The 20134-nt window shown below is 47.0% G+C and overlaps 2 protein-coding genes across 5 annotated transcripts in view; one reads left to right on the top strand and one right to left on the bottom strand.

Moving 5' to 3' along the window:
* The first annotated feature begins 452 nt into the window (after positions 1-452).
* Positions 453-7599, top strand: LOC310922304 (CD40 ligand-like). The gene is made up of 6 exons (XM_083882754.1): positions 453-675; positions 2461-2598; positions 4195-4237; positions 4536-4592; positions 4876-4938; positions 6813-7599. Exons 1-6 carry the CDS (start codon positions 520-522, stop codon positions 7178-7180), a joined length of 825 nt encoding a protein of 274 aa, XP_083738880.1. The 5' UTR covers positions 453-519; the 3' UTR covers positions 7181-7599.
* A 4015-nt stretch (positions 7600-11614) lies between these two features.
* Positions 11615-20134, bottom strand: part of LOC310922091 (rho guanine nucleotide exchange factor 6-like) — a 39894-nt gene continuing 31374 nt past the window's right edge. For 2 of the 4 annotated variants that reach the window (XM_083882412.1, XM_083882414.1), the window contains 6 exons: positions 18662-18682; positions 17762-17855; positions 16566-16655; positions 15760-15859; positions 14888-14942; positions 11615-13981 (listed from right to left, as the gene is read on the bottom strand). In XM_083882412.1, coding sequence (XP_083738538.1) covers positions 13841-13981; positions 14888-14942; positions 15760-15859; positions 16566-16655; positions 17762-17855; positions 18662-18682 — 501 coding nt within the window. In that variant the 3' untranslated portion in view covers positions 11615-13840. Of the gene's footprint in view, positions 13982-14887; positions 14943-15755; positions 15860-16565; positions 16656-17761; positions 17856-18661; positions 18683-20134 lie in introns of all 4 variants that reach the window. The other 2 variants (XR_014592291.1, XM_083882413.1) reach the window with 2 other exon arrangements.

Genomic DNA, 20134 nt, shown 5'->3' with positions numbered 1-20134 from the left:
CCAAGCATCTTCACTGTAGAAATCATCCTTCTCTTAAAGGAAATGAAAAGCAAAAAACCATTCTTCCCCTTTGAGAAACAATCAAATTTCTGAGTGCTTCCCAGCCTCTGGCAGCCCATAGTACTGCTCAGTAGCTCTGTACTTGTATTCAGTCTTTATTTTTTTTAAGGCAACTTGCCACAAAACTTTCATCCACAGCAGTAAAAAAAAACCCACCAGGGAATATTTTGGAGTGATTCAAGGGCAAGTATGAATATACAAAATAAGAACCTCTCTCTGTTTCTGGTAGAACAGTAGGAAAAAGCATGGAAGTACAACAGAGAAGAAAGTCTAAGCAACTTTTTTGTTGCTATTGTTGTGGGAGATGGTAGTGAACAAACCTACCCACTATGAAGAGTTTTTTCCAGGAAGTGTAGGTTGCTGTAGCCTGTATCCCCTGAGCAGCAGGCGCTTGCACAGCAGTTCTCATGCTACTTGCAAGCAGCACATTTGGAGGAGTCCCAACAACGTGTACGGAGGATGAATGAACCCTATGGCCCTGAGGCACCCCGTCCCATCAGCAGCACATCTCCTGGCATCATGAAAATGTTCATGGGCTTCCTCACTGTATTTATTGTAGTGCAGACCATTGGGACCATGCTCTTCTGTTTGTATCTTCACATGAAGATGGATAAGGTAAGCAGAAAGAGAAGGTTGTCTCTGTCTGCTGGATTGCTGGCATGGTTTGACTTCAGCTCTGGTGAGATCTGCTCACCAAGAGGATGAACACAGTGGAAAATGGTGCTGACCACTGGATGGAGGTAGCAGTATCATTTATCACACCCATGTTCTCATTTCTGCTTTAATTTGCCACAGAGATGTATGCGGGAGAAGAGATCTGTTCCCCTTGCTAACAAAAAGAGAATGACCAATCGAGAAGAGACATTAAGAGTAAACCTGGCAGCTGATGGCTAGTCTGTGGACAAGAGGGTGTGGTTTAGACATGCAAGTGGCTATTTTAGGCTTGGTGGTGGTTTTTCTGATTTTGTAGCACTTATTAGCATTGTGACACTCACTGAGAGGATGAAAGGTCCAGAAATGAAATTTTCTTTTAGTGTTTCAGTGATTTTACCAAAATCTCCCTTCAGATGCTGTCTTTCAGTTTAGGGAAGAAAAGACTGGACCTTAGTACTTCCTCAGTTTTTGAAGGTACACGGTACCAGTGATCCTGTCCCATACTTGGAAAAATATTTACCAAAAAGTTAAAGTCTAGAAAGCTGTTTTTGAGGTTGGTATAGCTGCAGCTGCACTGCATGATGCCTAAAATCACCAATCTAAAGCTACTTTCCTTCAAGTCAGAAACGACTGCCAGCTAAAGAAATATGTGCCTAAAATCCAGAATGCATTTTTCTTACCAGATACACTGATACAGTGGATGTTATTGATTTTTACATGTGTCATTTCAACTTAAATTGAAATTTAAGTGTGTGGTTTCTGATCTACAAGGGTGGAGAGCAATGTTGACCTGGGGGGCTTTAATATCAGAGGGCTGGAAGGGGACTTCACTGCATGGAGGTTGCAGGCTGTCCTGTAGGAGTGTGTAGAGGGTCTCTGGCAGAGAGAAATGTGACTGCAGGGGAGACATGGCCGAGGATCAGGGGCAGCTGAAATGCATTTACAGGTGGCAAGAGGATTTCAGTTGCCTTCAGAGTTTGTGGCAGGGCTTCAAATCTGACCCTCCACATCCTAGTGCTGCCTGTGCTGAGTTCTCTGCCCGGCTGTGTGCTCTCATGTCCAGCTGCACTTTCTCTTTACCATTTAACTGAATGTTGGCTTTTTACAAGGAACAAAAAACCAGCAAAAAACCAAACAGGTGTAAATTTAAAGATCAGTATTTGGATGCATTTAATTATTTTCTTATTGGCTTTCTGATTTATTTTTTTTTATCTGAAGATCTTGGCACAATTCAACCCCAACCCACATGTTGTTTTGTTTTGCTGGCAATGCTTTTAGCCAATAACTGAGCAGAAAAAACTTAAACCCCCTCTGTGTGGACTGGGCAGTGAGGGGCTGAGTGAGCATCCCAGCTGCCTGCTGAGGCCATTGGGGAAGGAGCTGAAAAGCCCAAGCCCCTGAGCCACCCACTGGGATTTCTGTGCCTTTAGGAAAAGTCAGAGATGGATATTTAAATTAATTATCAAGGTGATAGAAAATAGATCCTGAGCAATCTTCCTCTCACCTAGCATTGTTAGTCAGGGTGAGCCCCATGGGTTCAATTCCCAGTGGATGAGGGCACAGATGCTGTGCTAGGTGTCTGGTGGGAGCTCTTGCTGCCCACAGTTTGTCTGCCCACCTCATCCCAGTGCTGAACATCTGACTCTGAGCTTCCCAGGCTGGATTTATTGCTGGCAGAAATGCAGCATGGCTGTTGCAGGTTTTCTACTAACATCCCATTGACCCTCCCTTCTCTCCTGTTGGCAGATAGAAGAGGTGTTGAGCTTAAATGAAGATTACATCTTCCTGAAGAAAGTACAGAAGTGTCAGACAGCAGAAGGTCAGAAGTCGACATTATTGGACTGTGAAAAGATTATAAAGGGCTTCCAGAACATCCAGTGCAAGGTACATGGTGTTGAGTGGATAAAGATGCCACTGAAGGGGGAGAGGGGCTCCCAGTCACACACAGAGCTTCACCTCAAGCTTTTTTTTTCTAACCATGGGTGCCCTTTACTTTAGGGCTATATAGCACATGCCCTTTTTTATACTGCATTCTTTTTACACTTTATTGATATCATTGAAATATCTTCTCATTGATTTTTTTTTCTAAAATGCTCTTGATCAGAGCACATCCAGCTGCAACATGCCATGGTATGTTTGGGGCTTGTGGTGGGTAGGATGGAACTGAAGCCACCTTGGCTCTGCTCCCTGATTCCAGTCTGAAAATAATAGATTTTTCTGCTGTCTGGCACCTTGCTCCAGTCCTGTGCTGGGTGGCTGTGGGGATGCTCATGGCCACCTGCCACTGGGAACACTTTTCCACCCACTTTGCCCAGGTGTCAATGACAGTGCAAGGCTTAGGCCAGGAAACAGAGCTCCTGCCAACCAGTGAGGAGGAGCATGAGGGTGCTGTGCAAATTGCCACCCCATGGACTCAGGGATGGCATCTCTCATAGGAGCAGTGGCTCCTCACATTTGGATGCAGAAGAGCCAATTTGCATAGCAACATACTGTGGATGCTGAATGCGAGAAATCAGGCAGCAGCACAGTGTCTGTGTGAAACTAAGTCACACAAATTTCTCATACTGGCCTGAGGTATTGTGGCCTGAGAAATTGTGAGGAGGAGTTCAAACAGTCCTTGGAGAAAGTAAAACAACCCTTGCAGGTGTTGTTTGTCTCCCTGTTGTTTACTTGCAAGGAATGATTGAGGGGTGTTGTTCCTAACTGTCCAATGATGGTGATGTGTTGGTTTGCTGTCCAATGAAGTTTTATTCCATCGGAACTGTCTATAAAAGAAGATTTCAAAGAGTAAAGATCACTCTCACTTGCTAACAAGCCTGAGAGTCTGTGTGTCGTTTCTACCGTGGTTCCGAATTAGAGCAACATAATCCTCCTGGAGTGGCTGAGGAATGCAGAGCCAGGGATGAGGTGCTCTAATCCTGTTCACCCCTTAATTCACTGCTTAGGAGTGGCTGTGCTGGCCAGAGTAGACAGGAGAGGAACATTTCCTCATTGTCACTGCTTGATGACAACAAATGCCTCAGCTAAACCTGCCTCAGCTAAACCTTCAGGTTTGCAACAGTACCCAACAGACCACCAAAAATTATGTCTGAGGTAGGCTGTGCTCAGCAGTCCTGAAAACCCCAACTGCAGGGCAGGGATGTGCATTGGCAGCACTTGCAGCATGGCTCTCCCACGTGAAAAGGAGATTTTTGTTTGTTTATCTTATTGTTTTCAATAAAGTTTACCCATAATTTTAATTGAATACAACCTAAGACCATAAACCCTACAAACTCCCTGCTGCAAACAGCCCGTGGTCATGTGTGAAGCTGGGGAAGGTACAAGAGGGGCTCTCTGTTTTTGAGTATCCTCTGTCAAGAGCTGACAGGGCTGTTGAAGCCAAATATCACCAACCCCAGCAGTGATCAGAGCATCTTTTATATAGAAGCTTTCAAAATCATTGACTTTGAAAAATACCATATATTTTTGCTGTTGTAACAGGACAGGCCCCTCAAGGAGCAGCCCAAGTTTGAAATGCAGAAAGGTGAGTTTCATGGTGTAACCAGTGCACACATGGCTGCTGGGGCAGGAGGAGTTCCTTGGCCTGGGAAGGGGTTTCCTTCAACAGCCCAGGAGTTTTTCAGGGCATGGTGTGGAGGCAGGGGATGGGTTGGGGTTTGGAGCATCCCCATGTGGGTAGGACTGAGCTCAGTGTGGGCTGGCAGAGGGGAACACTGGGCATGGCTGTCTCCCCAGGGCAGGCTGTTCTGGGGCCAGAGTAGACAGTCTGAAGTTGTTGAAATTGAACCCAAAATTAAATCTGTGGCCTTTTTACATTGCAGGTCCTGAGTACTATGAGCATCCCCATTTGACACACAAGAATGAGACATCTGTGGCAGGTGAGGTGTGGGCATGCCCAGGTCCAGTTCCAATGGCAGGCAAGGTGACACCATCTCCTCCACATGCTTTATCCATCAGAGGCTTCACCTCAGAGGCACCTGAAGGTCTTTGCTGAGTGGAGGCCACATTCTGCCTCACTCAGGGTTGGGAGTGGAATCTGGAGATGATGTTTTGGCCTGTAGAGAAACATTAAGGGCAGGAGGTGCTGCAGTCCCTGCAGAGGAGCACTGAGGAAACAGTGGGTTCTAGGGCATCAATAACACTGGCCTTTCTAAATTGCAGCAGAGAAGAGGAAGCCAATTGCAGTTCACCTGGCAGGTCAGCAGAGCAACAAGGCAGGCTCAGGTAAGACAGACTCACTCAGTCCTGCCTCGACCAGGGAGCCAGAGGGACACAGAAGTGTGCATTCCCAGTCCTGCCCTGTGGCTCTTTAAGGGCAGGGACAGGGACAAAACAACTCTAGCATGAAAGTGTGTCCCCAAAACACAGCAAACCTTCCAGTGGTCACATTGCCATGTGCACCTGTGACACATGGGGTTCACACATCCTAACTGTCCTCAGTAGCCCTGTGTGTGCCTTCCTAGAAATGCACCATAAGGGCTTAATCTTTCCAGGGTTTTTTATGAGTGGAAAACAACCTCCCACTTTTCTTTTGTTCTTAAAATGGATCTTTTTGCTATCCTGGCCATCTCTTGCTGGGGTGGCTGCTGCAGGAGGGCTCTGCTCGCATTTGCATCTGCTGATTTAATCCTCTTCTCACCCATAGTGGTTCTGGTAGCAATATGAGCTGGCTGAGGACTTCACAGTTGCAACATAGGGCTCCAAACTGATTTAGTCAAGTTGCAATTATTCACAGCCATGGGCACATTAAGTTTGAGAGATATACCTGAGTCCTTTTGCATTTGTGCATCCCACTGTATTGACTATGGCTGCTCTCGTTGCTCTGTCCCCCAGTGTAGCCTTAACTGAGGGACTTCCCACAACAGCAAGGATTACCAAAGTGAATATGAGCTTGCAAGGTCAGTCACTCCATCTGGCAAGGATTTCGCAATCTAAGCACTTCTGAATTAATTCTGGAGTAACTGACAGTAATTGGCAACTGCTCTTTCCATCTCTGATGCAGGATTTCACCCAGAGCTTGGTCTACTTGTGGAAAGCTTAGTGTTAGATAAGATCAAAGAAGTGAGAAACTCGCTGTATTTTAAAACTCCCTACTCAAGCACTTGTTGAGCCTATAAAGCAGGGTCCAGAGAGCAGCCATTTCCTGGAGCTCAACTCTCTGTGGGGAAACATCCCTCTGGGATGCTTGGTCAGGGCCCATGGGCTGCCTGGCTCCCCCAGGACTACCCATGGCACACTGTCTCTGGGCTGGAGCAGTCAAACCCATTATTCCCCTTGGAACCGAGTTGCTCCCTCTGGTTGCTCTTCTAGGTGTGTCTGTAGGCTGGGGAAGGCAGAGGTCCAAATTCCAGAGGTCATAGCTGAGCTCAGCCTCTACAGCCATGGCTTCCAGTTCTCTGTATAGGCTTATCTGCACCAACTACATGAGCTACTCTGATGGCACCAAAAGTATCCCAAAATCCATGGCAGAACCTGATCTGCATGGGCCATGGTCCTGGCAATGAGAAGCAGCACTCACGGTGCTAAGCCCTTGCAGCTCTGCACCCAGGCAGGGATAGCAATTGTGCAATGTTAATTTTTCTTCCTTGGTAATGACTCACCATCTCCAGAGGCTGAGAGGATGAAGGACTCTGGAGGAAAGGCAGCCCCCAACTGGGAAAAACTGGGATGGGAGGCCCTGAAGAGCAGAGTTGCAGCATATTTTGGTAGTGCTCTGAGGGCTTGGAAGGTGTCTCACTGAAGTCCATGGAGGCAGCAAATAGAAGTGACAGTGTTTGGTCTGTTGTGGTAAACACAAGCAATCCTTCTCCTTAAGCATTTCCACTTGGCTGGATGAAGGAAGCTAAATGTTCCTCCACTCACATATTGAGTCAAGGCTGACAAAGCCAGAGATCAGCTACATGAGTTAAACCTGCTCTAGCCTTGGGTAAGGGTCCCCTGCTCCCCTGGGCTGGGGATGGTGTCCTGGGCTGGGTATCCCACTAACTGCACCCCGCAGACAGAGGCTTTGAGGCCAGATGTCTGTGGGTGTCCCCTCAAATCAGCCTGCCAAACTGGAAGTGTCCTCTGAGCTCACCTGCCATGCTCCCTCCCTACAGTGCTGGAGTGGAAGGAGACCATGTATGGCCCCATGAACAGCTTGATATCCAACAAGGAGGGGAAACTGAAGGTGGAGGAAGCAGGGCTCTACTACATCTACTCCCAAGTCAGCTTCTGCACCAGGGAAGTGTCTTTGGCACCCTTCACCCTCTATATTTATTTGCATATCCCCAAAGAAGAGGACCGGCTCTTGCTGAAAGGACAAAAGACACAGAGCACCTTGAAGTCCCTCTGTGAACTCCAGTCCATCCGTGTGGGAGGTGTCTTCAACCTCCGGGAAGATGACATGGTCTTTGTCAATGTAACAGACTCCACAAAAGTGAAGTATAGCCACGGCAACACCTACTTTGGCATCTTCAAGCTGTAGTGAGGAAAGGGCTGTCCTGAGCTGGAAATCCAGCCCAACTTTCTTGAGCAAAGTGCCTTTCCCTTTTCCCCTTATTTATGTTCCTCTGCCTCTCTGTTTTTCTTGTTTCTTAATTTGTATATTTTGTTATTTATTAATGAGGGCCAAGGGGCCCTGAGAACACAAATGGAACAAAGTTTGAAGCTGTTATTGTTTGCTCTCAGATTTTTTTCTTTTGCAGCCAGTGATTTGGTACACACTGGTGTTGTGTGTCTAGGTCCACCACACCCCACATTCCTGGCAGTGTTGATGTCCCTGTTATGTCACAAGAGCTTTGTTTACCAAACTCTACCATCAACATTTCTTTCCTAGGAATGTAGGATAGCTCAGGTCACTTCAGCCAAGCTGGGTTCATACATATCTCCAGCATCAATCTGCTTACAAACACTGATAAAAATGAAAATTAAAAATGTTAAAGATTTGAAGAGTTGAAACCCTTGATTGTCATGGAATAAGTGTATTAATATTTTAAAATGTAATAATCTTAAATTGTAATGTAACAGTAAAGAGCCACCTCCGTGGTCCCCCTGAGGGGAGCAGTGAGGGAGGGGCTGCTTGGTCGCTGGAGGCCGCCCGCAGCCCCCCCCCCCGATGCCGGAGTGAACTGCCCGCCGCCTTAAGAGAACCTGCACAGACACCGAAGCAAGCCATCCCAGCCTCAACCCCCACCGCGGCACTGCCGATGGGGGCAGCCCGCCGCTGCCACCAGCGTGCCGCCTCCCCCCCCCCAAGTGTCCGCTTGCCTCGGGCCGGCGCAGCCCGGCTCCCAGAGCCCGTAAAACCACCGCCACCACCGCCGCCGCCGACACAGGTCCGCCGACGGGGCGGCCTGCCCCCAACCCAACCCGCTCCAAAAGGACCCGCTCTCCGAGCTACGGCGGATAGCCGCCGAGCCGCTGAGCCACCGGCGTGCCGCTCCCCCCCCCCGAGCATCCGCTTGCCTTGGGCCGGTGCGGCCCGGCTCCCAGAGCCCGTAAAACTGCCGCCGCGTGGCACGAGCTGCCGAACCAGCCTGAGCCCGGCGCGGAGAACCCCTGCGCTCCCAAAGACTACTCCCGCGCTGCAGCACAAGCGGAACGTCCCGTGCCCGTGCCTTCCCACTGCTGCCCCGTCCCGACGTAGCCCTGCCGACGGGGCAGCCCGCCCCCGTCCCCACCCGCGCGGCTCCTACACCACTCCCGCCGCGGAGCGGCCAAAAGCATACACACGCGCCCCCCCCATCGAAACTGCAGGACCCCCAAGGCACCCCCTCCCCGTGTAGCGCGGCCTTCTCGCTGATGCCAGTTGCAAAATAACTCCAGTCCACCATGAGGCTGCTCCAGCCCCTGCCCCCCCAGGGCAGCCCCATAAAACATGTAAATTAGAAATCCCAATGCATTCTGGGACCCTTTTTAACACCAAAAACCCCCTATAAAGATAAATCTAAGTAAAATTTAAACCCACAAAAACCAGTACTAAGCTGTATATACCCTAGAGTATCAATAAAGCTAATTAATGCAATTTTTGTAACTCGCTGTAACCTAAAAATACCAAAAGAAAGGTGAGACCCCGAGGCAAACAAACGGAAATCAGAACTCCTTGGAGACTCCCGGCGAGGGAAGAGTTCTCCAGCTTTGCAGGAACATCCGACTGCAAAGCTGACCAGGACCCTCCTCCTCAAGGACGAACCCGGTTGCAAGATCCCTTGAGCCACCCTTGTAAGAGCTGATTAATAAAGGCATTTTAAAGAGAAAAATATTATCTCCGCCCATTTTTAACAACACTAATGGAAAAACATAAAAAGGCTTAGGAACATCTCCTCTAAAGTAATCAGTAAGCCCAGCACTCTCTTTACAAGGTAGCTGCTGGTGAGGCAATGTTGCCACCCCAACTGTCTACTGTATCTGGAGAATCCCCTTTTTTCCATCCATGCCTGTCTGTAAAAATCAACCAAGTTCCTCAGAGTGCCACTGCCTTGGCTGGGTTCATACTTGGTGACAATTGCTCCACACCAGAGGGGTGAGTGGTGGCTGAGGGAGGACTTCAGATTTTAAGGCAGAGAGAAGGTAGGGCACTAGTGGTGATCTGCTCTGTTCACCAGGCTGTCCTTCTGCCTCTGCAGGCAGAGAAACCTTTGCCTGTGGACAGTTTCACTCCCCTGTGGAAGGGGCACTGGGCACCACCATCAAAATTGGAGCTGCATCTTCTCCTGAGATCCCTCCTACCCAAGGAGGAGGACCAGGAAAGCACAGGGGTGGCAGGACCACCTGCTTCTTCCCTCCAAGGCACATGTGCAGAGCATCTTCTGGCTCTCCTCGGTGAGGACATGTCCACTGTGGCACTTTTCCTGAGCTCCAGGAGAACAGGACTGTGCAGGTGAGCAGGGGGTACCTGGGTGTGTTGCAGTGTGCATTTTGGGTTTTCTAAAATGTTTGTAATTTTTGGTATTAAGTTTCTGCAAGTGTTCATCCACCCCCACCCCGTTTCCCTTAATGGCTGTAATCAAGCCACATAATAGGTCCAAGCCATCCCTATTGTATGTCTCTGATAGCTTGGCCTAGGCCACTGTATGTTATCTGTGGACACTCCCAGGTACTTGATGGCTGTCCAAGCCAGGTGGCTCTGCCAGGCCTCGGGTATCATTCACACCCCCTTTTCCCCTACATGTCGAAGTCCAGCCTCCCTGTACCTAAACCCCTCCCCTTCATTTCCATCTGTAACGCCCATGTTGATAAGGGCAAGCCAGAACCTTTGGAACCACTCACGCTTTGACCACCTGGGCCGTCGCCCTGAATAAACCCTCCTAAGTAACACCAAGTGTGAGTCCACTCCATTCTTCCAAGCAAGGTTACGTCTCTGTCTGAAATCTGGACCCAAAAGATTAACTCGTTTGTATGGTATCTGAAGAGCAAAGCTAGCCTGACAGCCAAGCTCAGAAGGACCATATGGGTGACACTGCACATTAGGGTCCTCCCAACCCTATTCTCCAGCTTGGTCTGCAGGGAAGGTGATCAGGGCACAGGGACGTTGATGCAGCATTTTTAAAAACATTTGAAGATGACGCATGTGACAAGCCTGGGGTTTTGGTTATACAGGTCACACTTAGAGTGTCAAAGTTTGGAAATAATCTTGGATGCCAACAGGTTTGCAAATGGAAGAACTTCCAGATTTGAGCAGTCTTTAGGATTTGTTGTGCTGGAGGCTGCAGGTCTAGTCCTAACACGGTGCCCAAATGCCGCCACTGGTGGGACAGAAGGGGCATTCTTTGCAATTGCTGCCATCCAGCTGTGTCCTTCTCCCCCAGCCCTGTCTGTTGCCGTAGCTGGCACTGTTTCCTCTCCACATGGAAAGTTTAAATATCGTCAATACATTGATTTTTCCCTTGACATGAGGCCTCTATGCCAGTCCTCAGGCTGTGGATTTTACTGTTTCCAAATTGATTTTTGTTCTTTCTGAGTTAAGAAGGGGTTGAGAGGGTGATGAGTTTGCAGGGCACGTCAGCAGGAATGGCACAGGGGATGATGGATGAGCAGTTGCAGGAACAAGCAGCAGCATGGTCATCTGCTAGGAAAGGTGTTTGCATGGTTCAATACACACTGAACTCACTGAAAAAAAATATATATTAATATACCAGGTTGCTCCAAGCCTCATCCAACCCGGCCTGAAACCCTTCCAGGGATGGGGCAGCCACAGCTTCTCTGGGCAACCTGTCTCAGGGCTTCACCACCCTCACAGGGAAGAATTTCTTTCTAATATCTCATCTAACCCTGCCCTCTGGCAGTTTCAGACTTCAGTGTTTTTCCATGATGCACCCAAGGCTAGTGTTCCTTTTTCCCCTTGTTCTTTTTCCTACTCTGAGTGCTGTATTTGGGGAAGGAGAGCAGGGTCCAGGCCTCCTGCCCTCGATCCTTCACTTCTTCTGTGGGCTGAGACCGCAGACCGTGGCACATCTCTACCAAAGAGCTAAAAACCCCCAGCCTGCAGGTGATGTCTTGTCCAAGTGGTGGTAGACCAAAGGAAATCCTGTCACCACACCTAATTGCCAGAAAAAAACACACACTAACTAAAAAAAAAAATCTCAAACAGGCAGGAAGTCACTTATCTACAGCAACTGCCTGGTACAGCAGAGCAGTCTGTTCTCCATAAAGCATCCTTGTGAACAGAGTGCATGTGGGGCTTGAGGGATGGAAATGTATCTCCTGCCCTGGGACCAGGTGCCCTTGGCCTGCTGCAGGTCTGGGTGATGGTGGGAGCAACAGTCCAAGTGCCAGCATTACCTTTCACACCAGTATTCCCACCAGTAGATCAGAGGTATGATGCTGCCATGGCATTTTGAGGAAATCAGTGATGCCCACAGCAAGCCCTGACTTTGCTTTCATGGCAGAAACACAGGAAGCAGCTCCGAGGGCTAAGAAGTGACTTTTATCCTTCTTTATTTGTTGAAAATGTCAATTTAAAAAATGTTCAAAATAAAAACATGTTAGAAAAGTTGAACTTGCATAAGTAGTTTACAGTAAATAAACCTACATGACAAAGATACACTGGAAGGCAGCTGACACAACATCCATCTAAAGACAGACTCACTGGAACCTATTTACAAAGCACTGTAAACAAAGCAAATATGGAAACATTGCTGTCCATCTGGCATGGCTTCTTTTCCTTTTTATTTTATTTTCTTGTCTTTTTTTGGCTTCTAGCTCTTGACAAATGCTTGATCCAAAAAGTCCCAGTGTGTCCTCCATCACATTACATCTCACAAACATGCATATGTACATAGCACGGGTTTCAACTGAGCCTAGAGACAGCGAGGACACATTTCCACCCTCTCCCTGGAGTGTCAGTGGCCCTTGATTTGTTCTGCATGTCAGCAGCCTAGTTCCCAGCCCAGCTTGTGGCAGGCAGCAGGGCCAGGCAGCACCAAGGGGTCTGGGCATGGCCTCTCCAAGCAGCAGTAAGTGCAGCAAAGGTCCTGCTCCTGGAAAACGATTCACAAGCACAGCAGGGCTTGACTCCTGACCAAATCACTCAACTGTGTGCCCAGGGAGGGATGTGGGGAGCTGCCATCCAGCTGGGATGCTCTGGGGATGGCAAATGTAGCCAGACCTCTGTTTTGTCCTAGAAATAGCTTAAAGAGAGTTTCTTATTACACTCCTTGAGATGTTTTGGAGTCTACATCTCCCAAAACACCATTTTCAATGTCCTGGCTAAGTTTTAATGGCAAGGAGGGAGTTGTAATTATTGCCTCTGTTATGTCCTTCACAACCAACATAATGGTGTGACTGTAATGAGCTATGGTACCTCTGCACACCCTGGGACCATGTTGCCCTTTGAGATAAATAAGACATCATTAACAGAAGGTTATTTTTATAATGCTGTGAAGGAAGGAAGGAAGGAAGGAAGGAAGGAAGGAAGGAAGGAAGGAAGGAAGGAAGGAAGGAAGGAAGGCAGGCGTCAGTTCTCAACTAGGGTATAACACCAAATAAGATAAGGAGAGCTGATACATATGCATGTTGCCTGTGTGCTGTTTGAGGAGCTGTGCAGAGATCTATGAGGGTGTTGCACATCCTTGCTCCAGGAGCATTCCAGCTCTTGTCAAAGCATAAATACCTTCCTTATCTCAAGAGAAAGTTCCTTTTCCCTAGCAGAAAGCCCCTGTGGGGTGGTGTGGGGAGAAGTGGCCACTGGCTACATTCCCAGCCTTTGGGAAGGAGTGATGGAGAGCATAAAGTGGGCAGAAGGGAGATGGGGATCAACACATTCGGGGTTGTTTTTTGTTGTCAAGCAATGTTTACATTTCATATGGAGAAAAGCATGTCCTGCAAGAGGAAGCACAGCAAAATTATAATCTCCTAGGATACCTGGACACTCAATGTGAAAATGAAGCAGGGGGTAGGAATTCTACATCATGCATAAGAAAAGGGATGGGGGGCAGAACAGCAGTTACCTGTTGTGCTAATCACAGAGCTGTAAGGAGGCAGCACTGGGCAAAATACCTTCCTATGTGCTCTGACAGGTGCTCCAGATCTGGCTTCCCCAAGGAGTTCAAACATCTTCATGTTAATTGCACATTTTAATCAGTATCAAGGCCACACAGGAACCACAGTATTGCTGGGCTCTAGTTCGCTACAGTCAACTAATGGGGAAAAAGAAGATGGATGGGAAAAGCTTCCCCAGTTGTGATTATCTGAAAAGAGGAGCATGGTGCTTTTTTGGTTTCTGCTCAATGCCACCTCAGTAATGTTTTCATTCAATAAATAGGTACTGGTGCTTTTGGAAAGAATGAAAGCATTAAAAAGTGCTTAAGCTTCTTCTAGGAAACTGCTGCCCAAGCCTTTGTGAGCAACAATCACTAGCAGAGTTTGTATTTGCTCCCAGTAGCAGGTACAATGAGGTATTAGTTGCTGCAGATGAATTGTGAATCATGGACCGCTTGCTTACTGGTTCAGTTGTGATTGATTGTTTCTGCTGAATCTCCTTACTGAATGGAAGAAAAACTATTTTTCTCTATGACTTTTTTTTTTTTTTGGTAACAAAATACCCCAAACCAACAAAATAAGAAGCAAGAAGAGGCAAAGGATCCAGTTCCACTTCCCAAAAATACACCTGAGGTCACACACCACTGCCAGCAGCTTCTCCATGAATTCAGGCAATCAGGGATGACTTGTGCCCCGTGTCCTCCCTGCCATACTCATCTGTCTGCTTCAGCAACCTTCTCACCAGCTTCTCCAAGTCCTTCCTGGATTTAAGCTCTTCCTCCAAACACTGCTTCATCCTTTTGTTTTCCTGCAAGGTGAAAAACAAAGGAATAAAGATGCAGTCAATACCCATGCAATTTATGCAGTGAGGTACTTCCATGCATCTGATGCCTCAGAGGCGATGAAATAACAGAGACATTTGATAGGAGTTTGTGAGGATGAAGAACATAAGTGGATCAAACCACAAGTAACCCAAACAGACCCTTACTACCTCACAGACCTGCACAGAAGTTCCCTGACTTTGGGCAGGCAGAAACATCCTCCTGGAAACCTAATTTTAGCTTGGGTCGAAGAACCCTTTTCTCCTCTGATGGTTTCTCCCAGCTCCAGACTTTGGACTGGAGGGAAGAGGGCATATTTCCTCTGAGTCTACAAGAACTGGTGTCCACCAGACCCCTATAAAATGAATGGTCAAGCTGAAAGAGCTTTTGGAATAGGAGGAAAGTTTCATGTTACCACAAAGACCAACTACTCCTTCCCTCTTGCTTTCTCTGGCACTCAAGCATGAAGGATGAGAGGAAGTCATCTCCAGCTGCGCCGGGGAAGGTTTATGTTGGATATTAGGAAAAGTTTCTTCATGGAAAGGGTTGTCAAACACTGGAACGGTTTGCCCAGGGAAGTGGTGGAGTCACCATTCCTGGGAATATTCACAGAATGTATGGCACTTCAGGACATGATTTAGTGGTGAACATAGTGGTGGTGCTGGGTTGATGGTTGGACTCCATCATCTCAGAGGTCTTTTCCAGCCTTAAAGATTCTATGATTCTGTGATTCAGGGAGGTAAACCAGAAGAAAACTAATGCTCATTCAGGAATTTGCAGGATTGGACCAGGATCAGCAAGACTTTTCCTGGCACCGACCAGCTGAAGATGACCCAGCACAGATTGGTTGACTTTCACTCAACTCCCAGCACAAGCAATCCCATCCAAATTACCTGCTTCAGCTCTTTGACTTCATCTTTCAGTGCATAAACTGTCTCAACAAGGCTTCTGAAAAAAGAAATTAAAGAAAAAAGAAATTAGAGTTGGTGTGCAGGAAAACAGTGACAGCATGGGAGGTGCTGACAGGAAAGCTGCATCCAGATTCTGCTTCCCAAGCATCAGGCCTGTGAGGGGACTCTGGAAACACAGCCCAGGAGCATTTATAGGCCACTGGTCCAAAACTCAGGGCTCTTTTCGCAAACCTCAATGCCTTGTTCTGCTTTGAGTTATCAGCAAAGGTCTGTGGCTTTGGCTTCCTTGTTTATTCTATGGCAATAAATAACAATGGCTTTAAAGGTGAAAATGCCTGAGGATCTTTTGTAAAGCAGCCTTGATTCCTTGAGGTTGTGCTGCAAAAGATCAAACGTGAAAGGAACACACTGACTGGCTTGGAAAGGGAGAGGCTCAACACAGTCATCCAGATGCAGAAGTTACAGAACAAGCTGAGAGCACTCACAGGCAGGTGCCAGGCAGGCTCCTGAGGGGCAGCAACAGCCCAGTACATCAGTAGTTAAAAAATAAGAGCCATTTGTTTGGTTCTGTCTTTGCTGACCCCATTATCCTACATCTGGATAAGCCATAAATTGGGGATCCAGACTCCCAGAGGGATATAGACACATCAGGGCAGCTGGGAAGGTGGCTCTGTCCTTAAAAAAGACAAAATGGCAGTTGAAATTGTCTGGTGGTTCTTTGCCAGAGCTAAGGCAGCAGTCAATGACACCAGACCTGCTCCTCTGTGGAAAAACAGGAGAGGGCATTGCTTTTTAATGCCCTTCCAAAAAGTGACACAGGGATCGATCTGCAAGTGGAGAGCAACTGCACTTACTTTTCCTCCATGACCATCTGGCCATTGCTTCGTGTTTCCTCTATGATGATTTTCTCTTCCTCAGGAAGAAGGACTTGGGGGATGGAGTCTTTACGGGAGCCTGTGTACAAGAATTATTCATGAGGGAAAAAAAGGGGCAATCTTCCCTGGTGCTCATGCTACATCAGAGACAGAAACTCTCATTCTTCCTGCTCCACCATCAGCCTGGGGCAGGCTGGAGATGTCAGCTACATCCCACTAACCCAGAGCTACAGCAGCAAGTGGAAAATTTTCAAGAGTACTCATTGCATCTAAAGTTACATCATGACTTATAAATGAAACCATTTGACTAGGGTCAAGAGCTCCCCAAAGAACCATGGCCTCCCTTTTTTCTATGTACCATTATTTGAGAGTTCAGTGATTGAATTAGCTGACATCTCACCAGCAATGATAAATAGTTATATTTCCAGAGTTGAAGATGTTAGATAGGTTCTTATGAAGCAGGTTGTTCTTAAACATGCAGCTGATTGAGAGATAATATTCATGCTTCCTTTCTAAAGCTATAAGCAACCTGAGATTATCATCAGGTAATCACTAGTGAAATAGCAGTGTCTCATCTGCCCTCCTACCTGCTTCATTCTCTGTGCTTAGAAGAAAAACAATGGCAACTAAACCACTAAGTAGATAAAGCTTCCTTATCTCAAAGATTGAACACTACAGTTTCTTAGCATGTCTCATTGCTGTATGATGCAACATCTGTTTTTTCCCAAAGGGGTTATCAGTGTTGTGGGCAGAGCAGGAGCTAAATAATGTGGTTGTATGCCCACCTGAGCTGAGAGCTTGCTGGAAGCCTGCCCCAGTACAGTATGCCTCAATCACCTTCAGGATCTGAGCATCCTCCTCCAGTGCAGCAGTACCTGTAAAACATTGCAAACAACAGCAGGCACAAAAAGCAAGGTACTCTGGCCTTGTCTCTCCCAATCTTTGCTCCCAAGTCCCTTAAGAGATCATGCTATTTCTTTGGCTGACTATCTCTGGGACTTTGGCCAATCTGTTTTGAGGTCCTTTATATTTTCTGGCCTTTGTGGCATCAAGCACCATGACCAAATGGTGTGAAAACTCATCTTGGCAAAACTCAGGGGGCGATGCCCTACTTTGGGTGCAGGCAGCACCAGGAGATGGGCAGGCAAAGCAGCCCTAGTGTGGGAGGTCTGGTACAGCAGCACCAGAGCAGGACTTGGAAACATAAAGTGTTAATTTCCAGCCTCTGCTCAGTGCTGTCTTCTCAAGGGAGAGAGCTAATCGTGGAGATGTGCACAGCAGCTTGACCATGGCTGGGTGACCATGGCCTTTCATGTAAAGCCCCCAAGATGTGCCCCAAGTGGGCTTTAGGGAACTCTCAGGACACCCCTCTTTGCAGGTGAACACCCCTCTCGGGATGGGGACCTTTTAGTTTCCTAATTCCCCATGGACTCTGTTCAAGGACCTGCTGGCATGGCCAGGTAAGGTTTTGTCCCAGCTATCAGACTTATTTTGGTGACTCTTGATGTGCAATTTAATGTAGTTTTTAACTACTTGGAAGTAGTTCCTTGGCTTCATATCCAGAATAAGACCACCCACAACCCATGACCTTGTGCTAGCAATCACAAGGAGGATGGTGGCATGTCTGGCAGTCATAACTGGGAGAGGAGGAGGGATCTGTCAGAGGCTGAGGACCAGTGCACTTCCAGAAATCTCCCGTGCTCAGGAGCACATAGGCTCACAGTGAGAGCATCCTATCACATCCTGCACTGCAAGAAAGGGTGTTTTCAAAGTCCCCTGGAGATCACTGAGAACACAGAAATCTTCAGAAATGAAAGTAAAATAGAATCACAGAATGGTTGGGGCTAAAGATCATCTAGTCCCAATCCCTGTCATGGGCAGGGACACCTTCCACTAGACCACGCTGCTCCAAGCCCCATCCAATCTGGCTTTGAACACTTCCAGGGATGGGGCAGCCAAAGCGTCTCTGGGCAACACTTACTTTTCCGAATAACAAACTCTTCATCCGATGGTTTTCTCTCAGTTTTCCTTTTTGGAAGAAACTTCTTCATTGTTTTTGGACTTTTGCTGGAATCCTACAGAGAAATAGATTCTTGTGTTTAACCAGAACCAAAAGCAGCTGGAACAGTGGAGCAGCACGGCTGGGTGCAGCTACCCATGCTACACACAACACATTAGAGAGGTACAAAGCAGACAATGACAAAGTTGGGAAAAATGATAGTTTTTGCCCTTCATATGTACCAGTTGTGACCCACTGCTCCCTGGAACAGCAGTGGGAATTGCACCTGCAGGTTTGGGCCAGGACAGGCTCCTCTAGTAAATTCAACTCTTCTCTAAAATCCTTTAGCCAAAGAATTCAAATACATTCATAGCACTTTTAGTCTGCTTACCAACTCTATGCTCTGTGCTAGAAAACCCTAAAATGTGGTTTATTTATTGACTTGATTTCTAATATAAAAGAGTTGGCAAATAGCTCTGCTTCTAAATTCCCACAATTTGAGAGTATAAATCCCACACACACATATACACAGAGAACAGATAAATATACACAAAGTTACTGTTTGCTATGACTCCATGAGTAAGAAACACAAGTTTTTATCTCCTCCACTTAGTTAAAAGTCTTGCTGATTTGGAGAGAATTACTGTATTAGTAGGTTACATGCAATAAGGATTTAAAGAAGAGGCATGCCAGGACAGTTAAGTACCAAAACACTAAATCCTTTCTGAGAGTTATCTCAAAATATATTTGCCAGTTGTTACTGACTCTGACAATAACTTAATGATACAACGAGGCAAAATTAGGGTCATGCAAGCACAAGAAGCATTAACAGGAACAAGCATTCTGTGCCACGACAAGCCAAAGAGACGTATCTACCCTTACCTTTAAGATATAAGACATCCTCTACAATGAATATGCAAAGAAAGAGAAGATGAGTGTGAGAGAGATGATTTTTATCATCAAGTCCATTAAATCCACAATTCTAAACCACATTTCAATGTTAGTCCTGTGATTAATGCAGCACACCCTCTGTACTGTTTTTAAAGCACTATCAACATGCAAAGGAACACCTTGTCATGCAAAACTGAAAATTTACATGTGAGATGCAGCGTGAATCGGCATTAATACACTCTAAACACACAGAGAACATGCTTCCTTGGTTAGTAATGGGTGTCTGTGAATGTTGGTTGCCTAAACTGGTGCTTACAACTGCAGGAGCCCCATGTGCCTGGCCCCATCCAAGCCCTAGTGAGCACTCAGGGTCTGCACTCAACACCAATCATAAGGGCCCCAACCCAGCCCAGTCAGGATGCCAGGATGCTCTGCCCACCCTGGTGACAATCTCCTAGGACTCCATCTTCTCAAAGGGGACCTTCCATCCTTGCTGAAGACCTGACCATGTCAGGCATCAGCACTGCAACACTTCACTGCTCCACTGGCAGGGACAGGGAGCTCCCTGCACATCCTGTGGAGGATTCCATCCCTGGAATGCTTGATCCAGGGAGCCACTAGGCTCTCCTGCAGGTCTGCCCAGAAAAGTCCTGAATCCTGATGTTATAAAGCCATCACCTCATACAAAGCAGCCAGTTAAAAAAAAAAAAAGGAGTAGAAGATATGATCTGTAAATCTTTTTCCCTTTGCTAAACTGAATCCAGACATGGCACTTTACCCACAGAACTTACCTGTTCTGTCATTTCAAATGATTACTGGAAACAGAACAGGAAAAATGACCCAATTTCAATGGAAATAACAAGAGTGAGGTGCCGTACACAAGCAGGGTCTGAGGTTTCCTGAGCACAGCTGGGTACAAGGAAGTGTACAAGACTGTGCCATCCCATCCTACACTACGGGAAGACAAGTAAAGTAACACTGAATGTCTAAAAATCTCTACTCTTTTAATCAAACTGTCCCACTCGCTTCCCTGCAAGTAACCTTTGAAATTTGTATTCCTTCATTATATCTTCATTATAGGAAGGTCTTGCATGAAGCTGTCAGCATTGTTTATTTTGTGCTCTACTTGACATTAAAAAAACTAAAATACAGTGAAATAGGCATTCTGTTTAGTGATTAAGCATTCCAGAGGGAGAGATGAGACAGATGTGGATCTGCTTGGGCCAACAATCAAACTTATTTCCCATCTGTCATCGCAGGCTTGTATCTATGACTCTCCCCAGGCTCAGGCTGGACTTACTGAGTACCAGGCTGTGCCTGCCCAGCTCTGCTGGACATGTTGGCCTTTGGATTTCTACTGACATGGCCAGCACAGCTTGTTCCCATGGAAGCCACGTTTTTGGTCCTATGACACCTTGCAAGATACCATCCAGCATGCTGTCCCTTGAGACTCACTGCAGGCTA

The sequence above is a fragment of the Zosterops lateralis genome (assembly GCF_965231275.1).
Source record: "Zosterops lateralis genome assembly, chromosome: W".
NCBI classification, from domain to species: Eukaryota; Metazoa; Chordata; class Aves; order Passeriformes; family Zosteropidae; genus Zosterops; species Zosterops lateralis.
Note: the sequence above shows the minus strand (reverse complement) of the source record. Positions and strands in the feature narration are given on the sequence as shown.

Excerpts from the sequence above, each read along its gene's own strand:
- LOC310922304 (XM_083882754.1), top strand. The coding sequence starts at position 520 with ATGAATGAACCCTATGGCCCTGAGGCACCCCGTCCCATCAGCAGCACA. Across the intron at positions 2,599-4,194 it reads TCCAGAACATCCAGTGCAAG|GACAGGCCCCTCAAGGAGCA; the intron begins GTACATGGTGTT and ends CTGTTGTAACAG. Across the intron at positions 4,939-6,812 it reads GAGCAACAAGGCAGGCTCAG|TGCTGGAGTGGAAGGAGACC; the intron begins GTAAGACAGACT and ends CCCTCCCTACAG.